Raw genomic sequence first — 13,202 nt, 5'->3', positions numbered from 1 at the left:
ACAAAGACCACCCCACCCCCCTCTTGTGGCATTTTTAATGGGCAGACTGTGTAACTATCCTTATTCGAACTAGAGTGGGATAGAAATTACTTGGCGACTCCCCAAGTCTCCCTATTTTAAAGATGTTTGGGTAATATTTGGGTATTTATTGGAAGCTTTTTTATTAGCTTTGGCAAAGCTGTTTCAACATAAGACAAATTTATAGGTCACCCGAGTGAAATGTTTATTAGTTCTCCATGGTGTTTAACAAGGCATTAAGATTTAATTTTTTTCTCCCTAGCCTTTCCAAGCATTAGCAAACATGATTCTTATGAAATGTAGTGTCTACATTGGAGATGAAACTGCTCCGGGTGGGCAGAGTAAATGTACTGAAGTATTAAAATATGAATACTAGTGTTCACATTAGTCAGATATACTGGGCACCCATACTTTATTTTATTGATTCTTATTAGAGAACTGGAGGCATCTGAAGCTCAACTTCTTTGGTAGCAGATGTCCCCTAAAAGATATTTTGTGTAGAGCAGCAGAGCCTTGTTATTAATGGAGGAGTCTAGTAACAAGTAATAACCCAACCCGCGTGGCGCAGTCGTTGAGCGTCAACCTATGAACTAGGAGGTCCAGGTTGGATTCCAGGTCAGGGCACATGCCTGTGTTGTGGTCTTGATCCCCAGCGTGGGGGTGCAGGAGACAGCCTATCAGTGATTCTCATCATTGTTGTTTCTCCCTCTCCCTTCCTCTCTGAAATAAAAAAATATATATATATATGTATAAAATAAATTCAAAAACAAGTAATAGATACCTGAAAATAATTCATCTACTGTGATTATCAGCCTCTCCTTTAACTGTTCACTTAGAATATTTTCTGCTTTTTGATTTTTAGAAGACGGAGACCTGAAGCAAAGAAATCTGTATCACAAAAAAGTATTCAAGGGTCATGCAAGCCAACTGTAGCCAATTGCAAAGAGCTGCAGGCAGTGAGGCTGCCTCAGCCTCCCAAAGTGTCCACACAAGATTGACAGAAGGTTCTGGTCTTCATTCTGGAGATGTGCATATCCAGATTAACTCCACACCTAAAGAATGTGCTGAAAATCTAAGCTCCAGAAATATAAGGTCAGGTGTCCATAGCTGTACCCATGGATGTGTACAGAGTCACTCACGGAATCAGTCCCGTAACCAAGCAAGGCAGCCTGGTGATACTTCCATGGAGTCTGGAGATCATGGTAGTAGCTCCTACTCAGAATTCCGATATCTCTTCAAGTGGCTGCAAAAGAGTCTTCCATATATTTTGATTCTGGGTGTCAAACTTGTTATGCAGCATATAACAGGTAGGGTATAATAAAATATTGAGTTGTTTCATTGCTAAATTCAGTAAATTTGTTTCTTTATCGGTAATCTACTTTAACCTATGTATTTTTGTTACTGATTTTCTGCTAGCTTTTAAAATTGTAAATATTCCCTTTAAATTCATGTCATTGTGTTAGCTTTTTGATTTTTTTCCTTGCAATTAACTGGAACTTATTATCTAACAGGAATTTCTCTTGGAATTGGACTGCTTACAACTTTTATGTATGCAGACAAAAGCATTGTAAATCAAGTTTTTCTAAGAGTAAGTATAACACAAAACTAAAAAAAAAATTACTAAATGTTTCTCTCTTTAGACCATATACTCATTTTTGAGAGAAATAGGAATTAAGATAGTTTTTTGACAAATTTAAATAGATACATTATAACATCTATAATATATTAAGTTTTATTATCTAAACTAGAGGCTTGGTGCACAAATTTATGCACAGGTGGGGGGTGGGGGGGTCCCTCGGCCTGGCTGGCGATCGGGGCCAATTGGGGCCATCTCACCCAGTCCAGGGGGGAGGGGCCACTGGAGGTTGGTCGGCCACAGGAGGTTGGCTGTGGGAGCGCACTGATCACCAGGGGGCAGCTCCTGAGTTGAGCGTCTGCCCCCTGGTGGTCAGTGCACATCATAGCTACTGGTCTTAACGGTTGCTTAGGCTTTTATATACATAGATGATCTGGCATAAATGATCTGTCCTGCAGCTGAACTGTTTCACCTTATTTCCTTTGTAAGTTGGGTTCCTGATAGAGAAAGAAAAACTAGATAGAACGGTTAAAAAGTTTAGAATGCACTATTTGATCTGATTTGTCAAGTGCCTTCATGTTTTATGAGTTAGTTTAACCACAGTACATAATATAATCATCATTAGAAACTTTAGCTGTCGCACTATCAGATTTAAAGTAAAGAAAATGTACATTGAATAAATGGGAATCGAACTATTTAGGTCTCTCTTATTTAAAGAAAATTAAACCCAAGTGGTTTTTCCATAACATCCTATATAATAAAAGCCTCTAATATGCTAAATGTCCCACCGTTCATTGGACTGTTCAACCAGTCACTGATGTGCACTGACCACCAGGGGGCAGACACTCTGGTAGGCTAGCTTGCTGCTGGGGTCCAGCGGATCGGGACTGGGCAAGAGGGGCCAGACACCCTGGAGCCCTCCCGTGGTCCCTCCCCAGCCCCGATTGTGCACTGGTGAGGTCCCAGATTACAAGAGGGCGCAGGCCAGGCTGAGGGATCCCACCAGTGCATGTATCTGTGCACTGCGTCGGTTTCAGCCCCATCCCCACAGGCCAGGCCAAGGGACCCCATTGGTGCACGAATCCGTGCACTGGGCCTCTAGTAAATTATAAAAGAGTTCTATTCATATAAACTATTGGGAAAACTAGGATCAGTTTATAAAACCTCACCTTTAAGCAATTTTAAAGGGCAGTATCTTTGTAAGGATCATGCATTCTGACCTGGAAATTTGTAGTTAGAACCTATCAAACCATGAAAATTTAATTCAGGATTTAAAACTACTAAAACTTTTAATTAAATCAATAATTGATACTTAATTTTAAAAAATAAATTGCCTTATTAAATTCTTATTGAATGTCTGAGAATTTAAAAATTATACTTATAAACCCTGGTAACTTAAATACACTTGTTAACATTTTGTTTTGTCTGGGAGGCAAAAGTAGGGAGCTGCAGAGGTAAAGTTTACATTTTGCTGGGTCCTTTCTGTCGCTTGTAGAAGATTTGGCTTCTTTCAAACATAGGTAATGTTTTTATACAGTGAAGAAACTTATTTTAAAAAGGTGTTTAAATGTGAGTTCTGTTTTGTTCACTAAAGATATATAGAGTGTGATGATGTACAATTTAACAGATGTTCTATATTTTTAATAAGTTTAATCTGTTTAAACATTCTAAGTTAATAAATTAGTCATTAAAATAAAAGTTTAATGATATTTAAATCTCTGGCATAATCCAAAGTAATAAATTCTAAAATTGTTTATTTTTCAGGAAAGGTGCTCAAAGATTCAGTGTGCTTGGTTACTGGTATTCTTAGCAGGATCTTCTGTTCTTTTATATTACACCTTTCATTCTCAGTCACTTTATCTCAGGTAATTAGAGATCCAAGTACACAATCATATTTTTATGTAACATATTCCTTAGCACTCTGCATGTATTTTACTTGCATATACTTATTGTTAGAGTTCAATTTTTACCCTTCTTCCAAGATTGAAAGCTTCAAGTGACTTTTTCAGATTTGTGTACCCAGTGTCTTGACTCCTAGCAGGCACTTGATAAATATTTAATTTTTGATACTTAAATTTTTACTTATATCGTCAATAGTTATTAGTTCCATTTAGTCAATATTGGTGGTGGTCTATTTTTGTTTTTTTATATATTTCTTGCAAATAAAAATGTATACATTTAAGTTTTACATGATGTTTTGATTTATGTGTACATTGTGTAATAAGAACATGATCTTTGCTTGTAGAAATAAAGACTTGCTAAAGGACAGTAGTTGTTAAGTTTCCATGTTAGATGGAAGTGTTCTGAATTTTTGACTCTAATCAGATAATTAGAAGTCCTGGTTTTCAGTTGAGTTAGAGAGGTGTGGGCAATTTCAGATATAGTTTGTCAGTGGATCCAATATCACTGATTGGATTGGGTGGGTAGGTAGAGTGGGAAAATCAAGGATGACACCTAGGATTTTCATCTAAGCAACTGGCTGGATGATGGTACCATTTACTGGGCTTGGAAAGACTGGGAAAGTAACTGGTTTTGAAGGGAAAAATCATCATTTGTTTTGAACATATTGATACGTCACATAGAATTGTTAAGTGATTTCAAATATATATGTCAGGAGCTCAGAGTAGAGGTTAGGACTATATATTTTGGTGTTATCAGCATATGAGTGATACTTTAAAAACCAAAACTAACCAGGCAAAGTATAGTCAGAGAAGAGGACCCAGGATTGGACATGCCCACAATTAGAGGAGCAGCAGCAAAAGAAACCAGGAAGGAACCATCAGTCACAAATGAGATCTAGGGAGTGTAGTGTTAGAAGTCTAGGAATAATAATTCAGGGAGGTAAAGGGAAAAAGGGACATGACCTTTGAATTTAGCAAGGTGGAGGTAGTTGGTGATCTGTACAAAAGCAGTTCAGTGGAAAGGAGGGAATGGAATCCAGATTGGAGTTGGTTGAGAAAATGACAGATATTTAATATTAGTGAATTTTTTTTAGATTACAGGCTAGAAAAGTATCAACCATGACAAGTTAGGAAGACTGTTCTTTTATACTATAGAGCAGGGGTCCTCAAACTACGGCCCGTGGGCCACATGCAAATACAAATATTGTATTTGTTCCCATTTTGTTTTTTTACTTCAAAATAAGATATGTGCAGTGTTCATAGGAATTTGTTCATAGTTTTTTTTTAAACTATAGTCCGGCCCTCCAACGGTCTGAGGGACAGTGAACTGGCCCTGTTTAAAAAGTTTGAGGACCCCTGCTATAGAGCAATGGTTCTCAACCTTCCTAATTCCGCAACCCTTTAATACAGTTCCTCATGTTGTGGTGACCCCCAATTTCATTGTTACAAATTGAACATAATTAAAGCATAGTGATTAGTCACAAAAACAATATGTAATTATATATGTGTTTTCCGATGGTCTTAGGTGACCCCTGTGAAAGGGTCATTCGACCCCAAAAGGGTCGCGACCCACAGGTTGAGAACCACTGCTATAGAGGAAAGATGCAAAATTAATACATTTTAAAAGTCTCTTTAAAATAAGCAAAATGTTCTTCTGTTTATGTGAACTCTAACACTTGCCAATTTTATATTTTTTACACATCAAAATAAATAAAAACCCCCATGAATACTTTACCTTTGTATGTTGCTCTGGTAAATTTTGATGTTTTTCTCTTGGTAGCTTAATTTTTTTAAATCCTACTTTGGACTATTCGAGCTTCTGGGAAGTACTTTGGGTTGTTGGAATTACAGATTTCATCCTGAAATTCCTCTGCATGGGCTTAAAATGCCTTATTTTATTGGTGCCTTCTTTCATCATACCTTTTAAATCCAAGGTAAGCAACTAAAATGTTTTGTTGGTACAATGTTAACAAACCACACTAATGCTATTTAGTCTCAACCTAATTTTAATTATATTATCTCAGACTGGCCACCATTTGCTCAAAGACTTAAGCCAAAATATTGATCTAGAAAAAAAATCAGAATTATATTTGCTTCAGCATCATCTAAAAATTAATTCCCATATCATATAGGGGAAAATATTAGATTTGTACTTTAGTTCTCCTCCAGGGCATTATCAATTGGTAATTGATAACTAACTATATGCTATTATTCAGTTTTTCCCATATTCAATAAAAACTTTAATAAAGTATTTGTGCAATGTATATAAGGAGCAAAGGTAACTATTTGTTCTTCCTTTTTAGGGTTACTGGTACATGCTTTTAGAAGAATTATGTCAGTATTACCGAACTTTTGTTCCCGTACCAGTTTGGTTTCGTTACCTTATAAGCTATGGGGAGTTTGGTAATATAACAAGGAGGAGTCTTGGAATATTGCTGGCTTTACTCTACCTCATACTAAAAGTAGGTAACATTCTTAATCTTGTCTTATGATTCATATAATGATTACTGATTTACTTAACATTGCTTTTCTTATTAACTATTTTACAGTTTATCTTTATTTAGATTGACATAATAGATTCTGTATCTAGTTAGAAATGGAGTAATGGAAATATAGTCTTTATCTTAATCCAGTGGTTCAGATTTTATTGGGGGAATGGACTTCCACATAGCATGGATTATAGACGGGGAAGAAGAGAGAGTAAATAGAATAGAACATACCCATTTCCAACAGCAGCATCTGTCCTACACATAATTCTGAAACTAGAGAATCTTATCCTGTTTCTTCTATGTCTTTTCTCCTCAGCTTAAATCACTTTATGAAACTTTAAAATCTAAATATGTTAAAAACATGTGAACCATGTAAAATTGCCTTGTCTTTGACATAGTTAACTTTATCTATATATAAAAGCCTAAGCGACCTTTATGACTGAATGACCAGAACGACCGGTCGACCAGTCACTATGACGCACACTGACCACCAGAGGCAGATGCTTAACGCAGGAGCTGCCCCCTGGTGGTCAGTGTGCTCCCATAGTGGGAGCGCCGCTCAGCCAGAAGCTGGACTCACGGAGCCTCTCCTGCCTGCACAGCAGTGCTACCAAGTGGCTGCGGCAGCAGCAGCAGGCACAGCGGGGCTGGGGGGAGTGGGAGCTGCATGGCACCAGCTCAGGCTCCTACCTGGCTGCCTGCCACTTAGCGCACTGCTACATCCCTGGTACACCATAGCCTGCAGTTACAATCTCGGGAGAACAGTTGAAGCATTGAAGTATGGACACTCAGAGTAACCAGGAGGAGCCTGATATGGCCACCGGGCTCCTGGAACTCTGCCTCAGGCATTGAGATCAAATCTCATCCCTTACCAATTGCCCTGGAGCTACAGAGGAAGGCAGCAATATAACAGTGGCCACAAGCGGCAACGGACAATCGGGGTAAACTCAAAGAGAGATGGATCTGAAGGGTGGGGGCATGGACAACAGAGCACCCCCATCCTACAAGACCCCCAACTTTGTGTTGTTCACCTTAGAGTGTCTCTTATCTTGCTCTGAGCAATGGAAAGCATCCAGCATGGCCCAAGGTGTCTACCGGGGACTTCCAGGCAGGCAAGGCGCAACCCTGGCTGCAGAAGGGTCAGGGTTGCGCAAATATTTTTTCAGGAAACGGGGGAAAGGAGAACAGACTTCTCGGCGGCTCAAGGGGACGTGGAAACTCCCCGGGCACTTGGGTGTGGGCTCCAGATTGCCTCTCAATGTGCATGAATCCGTGCACTGGGCCACTGGTATATATATATATATAGATATATATATATTTATGTTTTTAAAATATATTTTTTTATTGATTTTAGAGAGGAAGAGAGAGAAACATCAATGATGAGAGAGAATCATTGATTGACTGCCTCCTGCAAGCACCCAACTGGGGATCGAGCCCACTACCTGGGCATGTGCCCTTGACCCAAATCAAACCTGGGACCCTTTAGTCCACAGGCCGACAATCTATCCACTGAGTAAAACCAGCTAGGGCTAACTTTATATTTGTCTTGACCAAATTGTACCTCTAGGTATTCAGATTTTTTTTTTTTTTGGTTAAGAGTTGATTGAAATCTATAAATTGAGTAAAATATTTTATAAGTGGACTTTAAATATATTTAGATTGAAATGATTACTCATGATATTCAATGAACATTATGCTATTATCAGTATTTGATATTGTGGCATTTTAGCTTTGTTCCCTGGGTTTAGCAGATAGGGCTCTTGGAATTAATGAATAATCTCTTATTTCCTTTTTCAGCTTTTGGACTTTTATGAACATCTAAGAAATTTCAGACAAGTTTTGAGAAAATGTTTTACACGACCAGTAAGTACATTTTAATTGTTTAAGAAAAAACACTTTTAACCTTTTTTTCATTACAAAAAAAAAAAAAAGTTAATTCAGCTATTTTAAAAATATGGATTTCATTACAGTTTTAAAACTTTTTTAGTACTTTGGCACTTGGGGTTATGAGAATGATTTAGGAGTTTTATCTATGATCAATTTCTTAACTTGCATATTAACTTTACCAAGTGCTTATATATTTGAATGTCCTTGCCCCTTCTAATCATTTGACATTCTTAAGGGTTTATAAACATTCCTTTAAAAATCTTGTCATGAACTTTTGTTCCTTTTCCTTTTTTAATCTACAAATGGTGGCTTTGTGTATTTCCATTAACTCCTTATTCAATTTCTGTGAAAGCACTGTAATTTATTGTGTATATGAAAAAAGCTCAGTACCAAAAATCAAGTCCCTTGAAATTTTCTTACTGGAAAAATTTCCCCATCAATACTCAACTCTATATGCACAAACTAGAGGCCCAGTGCACAACATTTGTGCACTTGGGGGGGGAGGGTGGATCCCTCAGCCTGGCCTGCACCCTCTCCCAGTCCAGGAGCCCTTGAGGGATGTCCACATCCCTCTCGTAGTTCAGGACCCCTTGCTCCTTACCGCCCGCCTGCTGGCTGCTCCTTACCGCTCGGTTCGCTGCTCCTTAGCGCTGCCGGGGAAGCAGGAGAGGCTCCTGCCGCCACCACTGCACTCATCAGCCGTGAGCCTGGCTTCTAGAGGAGCAGCGCTTCCCCTGTGAGAGAGGACTGACCACCAGGGGCAGCTCCTGCATTGAGCGTCTGCCCCCTGGTGGTCAGCGCACATCATAGCAACCAGTCATCCCGCTGTTCAGTCGATTTGCATATTAGGCTTTTATTATATAGGATACGTTCAAGGCATGGAATTTAACAAAGCTGACACTCCAGCCTGACCAGTGAGGCTGAGTGGTTGAGCATCGACATATGAACCAGGAGGTCACGGTTCCATTCCCAGCAGTGCACATACCTGGGTTGCAGGGGTGTGCAGGAGGCAGCCAGTCAGTGATTTTTCTCTCACTGATGCCTCTCTCTCTCTTTCCCCCTTCCTCTATGAAATCAATAAAAAAATTTAAAAAGTGACACTCCAGTGTCAATTATAAACTTGATTTATTATGTGATTCTACTGAGATTACAAATTTCAGACAAAGGTTGTCATGGGCTCATTTGCTACTTAGTAGCCTTTGTGGTCAACAGGCTTCAGAGTTTGATCCTCAGTTTTGCAGTGCATTAAGTACTTACTTTGTCAGGACTCGGGGGACCTTACTAAAAGAATGCCAACATAATGATGAATGCTGAAAAACAAAAAAGAGGACTGTATCTCCAAAGTGGGCCATACTAACTGGTCCACTAAGATATATTCTTTCTCTAATATATAGTAAATGTAATAAGTTTTGCTGCATACTATTCAAACTTCATTCTTTAGACAAGATATAATATAATGGAGAGTTCAGCTTTGGTCAGATTTATTTAATTCATTATGTGAGTATCAGCTATTTTACTCTAATCTAGTAAGGCTTATACTGAAATAGTTTGATATTCTCTGTGAAGCAGAAAGAATATCACAGTCATCCATATTCTTTGATTTATTCTTGAGATTCTTAGGGGTTCCTTAACCTTGCCATCACCATCAAGATAAACCTTCACTTAAAAGGAGTCCACAGTATGCCAGACAAAAATGCTAATTTAAAAGCTTGTCAGCCTGTTATCTGTAGTGTACTCTGCTAAATGTCACTGAAAGGATTGGCACCAAGGTTATCTATCAGTAACCTGAAAAATCGTAATTTTTAATATTTTATTTTTTGTCTTAAATTGACTTTAACCCTCAATGTTCAGTACAAGTTTAGATCGTAACTTCAGACCATGCTTTGCTCTCATTACCATGATTGACTGAACTTGGGTGTTCTTACTTCCCGTTAGCCACCTTTTTCCCATCATTTCTACAGAAAGCTGATCTTATTTGTAACATTTTGTCACATCTAGTTAATAACTAAATTCTCCTGAATTTGGTGAGGAGTTATTAAGAACTTAGATCAGAAACTTTTTTAGTACATCAGAAGAAAAGGAAATTCAAAGAATTGCATTTTTATGCTGGCAGTTAATTTTGAACATACAACTCTATCCAAGTGATATTTTGCAATTACAGTTCTTTTATAAAATGTTAATCATTTTTTTCCCTAGTACTAAATGCTCTGACTTATGTGATAATTAAGGATAATAATTAAAATTATTTTTAGATTTAGTGGCAAGACACTGTTCAGTCGTCCCCAAACCTTCTTCAGATTGAACTCACCTGGAGAACTTACAAAAACTTCAGAGTCCTGTTGTCACATCCCAGTATGTCTGGACCTGAGTCAGTCTCCAGTATGGAGCACAGAAATCGGTTTTTTAAAGCAGTCTTTCCACATGAGTTGCATTCAGTCAGCCACACTCTGGACTGACTTTTTAGAACCACTGCCAGAGATAATAAATGGGCCCAATTTGGCAATATGAGGTCACCTAATACATTAATATATAGGTTTTATAATAGCTCTATTTCAGATTGTTTAGTTTCTTATGCCAGTTGAATTGTGTTGAATTTGAAGCCTGTATTTTAAAATCCAGTTATTCTAAAAATCTTTCAAGATCCTATTATGGCCCTAACCGGTTTGGCTCAGTGGATAGAGCATCAGCCTGCAGACTGAAGGGTCCCAGGTTTGATTCCGGTCAAGGGCATGTACCTTGGTTGCGGGCACATCCCCAGTAGGGGGTGTGCAGGAGGCAGCTGATCGATGTTTCTAACTCTATCCCTCTCCCTTCCTCTCTGTAAAAAAAATCAATAAAATATATATATTTTTAAAAAGATCCTATTATGTATTTAATGAGTTCACCTTGATGCAGTTCATCAAGATGTGGTTCTGCATATGTAGTTCAGCTTTGAAAGTTTGTATCCTGTGGGAGAGTTTTCAAGTGCCTAGATCCAGGAATATTTGAAAAATATAGCACCACCTGCATATTGGAAGTGCAGGAAAGAAACTGGTAAATGAAAATAACTTCTTATCTTTATAGAGTTATGGAGTGGCTGCCAGCAAGAGACAGTGTTCAGATGTGGATGATATTTGTTCAATATGTCAAGCTGAATTTCAAAAGCCAATTCTTCTCATCTGTCAGGTAATCATATTTTTAAGCAAACTAAATACAACACTTCACTGTGACTTGCAAGGCACATTTATGTTAGTTATAAGGAAAAAGACAAACTACATGTTTAGCAGAAAGTAGCATTCAGGGCACATATTGGTAATTTCTTATTTGTGATTACAGATTTGGTAGGTTAGCTAAACCTTGTCTCTATATGTTCTAATGATTTTTATGCAGAGGAGTGTATGAAGGGGAAAAATAATTCAAATGGCAGATTGTCTTACCAATGTGATTTAAAAAACAGGCTATTTGTAATAATGGATATTAGTCTTTTAGAATAATACCAGCATTTGTTATTGGATTGTGGAATGCCCTTTCCTATACTTTATGGCAGTTACTCTCAAAGACTTACTAAGCCATTAAGTCATTATACTTGATCTTAAAGTTATCACCTAGAGATAGCTTGTATTTGATTTAAAATGATTAAAGGATAGTATAGTCAAAAAAAAGGAACACTAGTAGCTCTTACCAGTAACACCATTCTTTTATTCTGGAATGTCATACTTTGTTTTCTCATTTGCAAAATGAAGGGATTAGTGCTCTCCAAAATCCCTTTCAGCTCTAAAGAGTATCATTGTCTATAATGAGATGAATTTAAAATAAAAATGTTATCAAGTTTATAATGTAGTTCTTAATTTCCTTACAGCATATATTTTGTGAAGAGTGCATTACCTTATGGTTTGACAGAGAGAAAACATGTCCGCTGTGCAGAACTGTGATTTTAGACCATATAAACAGATGGAAAGATGGAGCTACTTCATCAGACTTCCAGATATATTAAGTTGTATAAACTGTTAAAGCCACAAAACACGTGTTGTAGTCCAGTTTATCACGATTGTTCAACCTAATGCATATGCGACATTTATTCTATCCTAATCATTTGACAGATGATTGCAGTGTTAAATTATGTTTTCTTGTTAATTTTACCAAAAAAGCAATTGGATAACTAGAACCAGTTCTTAGAGGAACTCAGGTATTCTTTCCTGACATTGTTTTCAGAATAAAGAATATTTTTAATATTTTAAGATACACATTATCTGAAAGTCGAATTTTCTTTTGCATTGACTTTTATATTTCCAATTCTAAAAATTCTTAAAATTTTCATAAAAGTTGTATTTTTAAATGAACATTCTAAATGCTATATTTTACTTGTAACAGATTTTCTAAGTGAAGATTTACTGAGGGTGATGTATTTTAATATTGTGTTATTCTCTATAGTATGATTAGCAATCAATGAGAAATACATGATTTAAATGTATTGTTTGTTGACCTCATACATACAATCCTGCCATCGGTTTTAATGTTTGTGATCTTGCTTTTTGTATAGTGCCATGGACTATCTTGAAGTACCTATTAAAATAATTCACATGGATTACAAATAGCTGGCTTCACTGATGATTTGAATAGTGTAACAGACAAGACCAACTCAAATCTTAGAAAACAATTCCCCTTATAACTAAATAGTTTTCTCCAGAAGTGATTTGGAATATAATGCTTGAATCACCATTACTTAGGAGATTAAAGCCTGCACTCAGAGGCAACCAGATGCTTTGGATTGTGTAGTTTGTTTGCCTCTTAAATGTTTGTGTAATATGGTGGAAAAAGGAATGGGGCACCATCTCCCTTTAAAACCTCTAAGGGGGAACCAAGACCTACTGCCAGAAGCCTGAAGTGGTAGTTATATCTAAATTTAAGAGTACAAGGCCTCTGCCCATTTTCTCTATTACCATCTATCAGTTTGAACACAAGGAAGAGATAGAAGAAATTAGGAGGTAGAGGTAGAAAACAAATTTGCAGTGTTATTAAGACAAAGGCTAAACCAATGTATAGATTAACAAGGATAGTGACCAACCAGGTACAGGTTAAGTCACTTTTATGCCTGTATGGCTACCCTAATTTGCAAAAGAACTTCAGAAAGCCTGTAACTTTTTTCCTCAGGTAAATATTGCCATAAGTACACCTATTTCTATTCATTCACTGATTATATATTTAACTATTATCTCCTTTGAGAACACTGCAAATATTGAAACAAGCTTACTGACTTTGTGGTGAAGCTAATAGTTATTTAGGTATACAGCAAGGGATGTGTGAAAAAGGCAATTTGGAATTAGAATTTGAGTGTGAAGAGAGAAAAGCTGA

The 13,202-nt window shown here is 37.3% G+C and overlaps 2 protein-coding genes across 2 annotated transcripts in view; one reads left to right on the top strand and one right to left on the bottom strand.

Moving 5' to 3' along the window:
• The first annotated feature begins 90 nt into the window (after window positions 1–90).
• RNFT1 (ring finger protein, transmembrane 1) lies at window positions 91–12,444 on the top strand. The gene is made up of 8 exons (XM_006092228.3): window positions 91–1,325; window positions 1,530–1,606; window positions 3,359–3,459; window positions 5,276–5,429; window positions 5,799–5,957; window positions 7,782–7,847; window positions 10,935–11,036; window positions 11,710–12,444. The coding sequence occupies exons 1-8, from the start codon at window positions 935–937 to the stop codon at window positions 11,842–11,844; spliced, it is 1,185 nt and encodes a 394-aa protein (XP_006092290.1). The 5' UTR covers window positions 91–934; the 3' UTR covers window positions 11,845–12,444.
• The window catches only part of RPS6KB1 (ribosomal protein S6 kinase B1), a 41,775-nt gene continuing 40,099 nt past the window's right edge, over window positions 11,527–13,202 (bottom strand). The window contains exon 15 of the mRNA XM_023756819.1: window positions 11,527–11,641. Coding sequence (XP_023612587.1) covers window positions 11,635–11,641 — 7 coding nt within the window. The 3' untranslated portion in view covers window positions 11,527–11,634. The remainder of the gene's footprint in view (window positions 11,642–13,202) is intronic.

Source organism: Myotis lucifugus, unplaced genomic scaffold, assembly GCF_000147115.1.
Source record: "Myotis lucifugus unplaced genomic scaffold, Myoluc2.0 scaffold_99, whole genome shotgun sequence".
Taxonomy (NCBI): domain Eukaryota; kingdom Metazoa; phylum Chordata; class Mammalia; order Chiroptera; family Vespertilionidae; genus Myotis; species Myotis lucifugus.
Note: the sequence above shows the minus strand (reverse complement) of the source record. Positions and strands in the feature narration are given on the sequence as shown.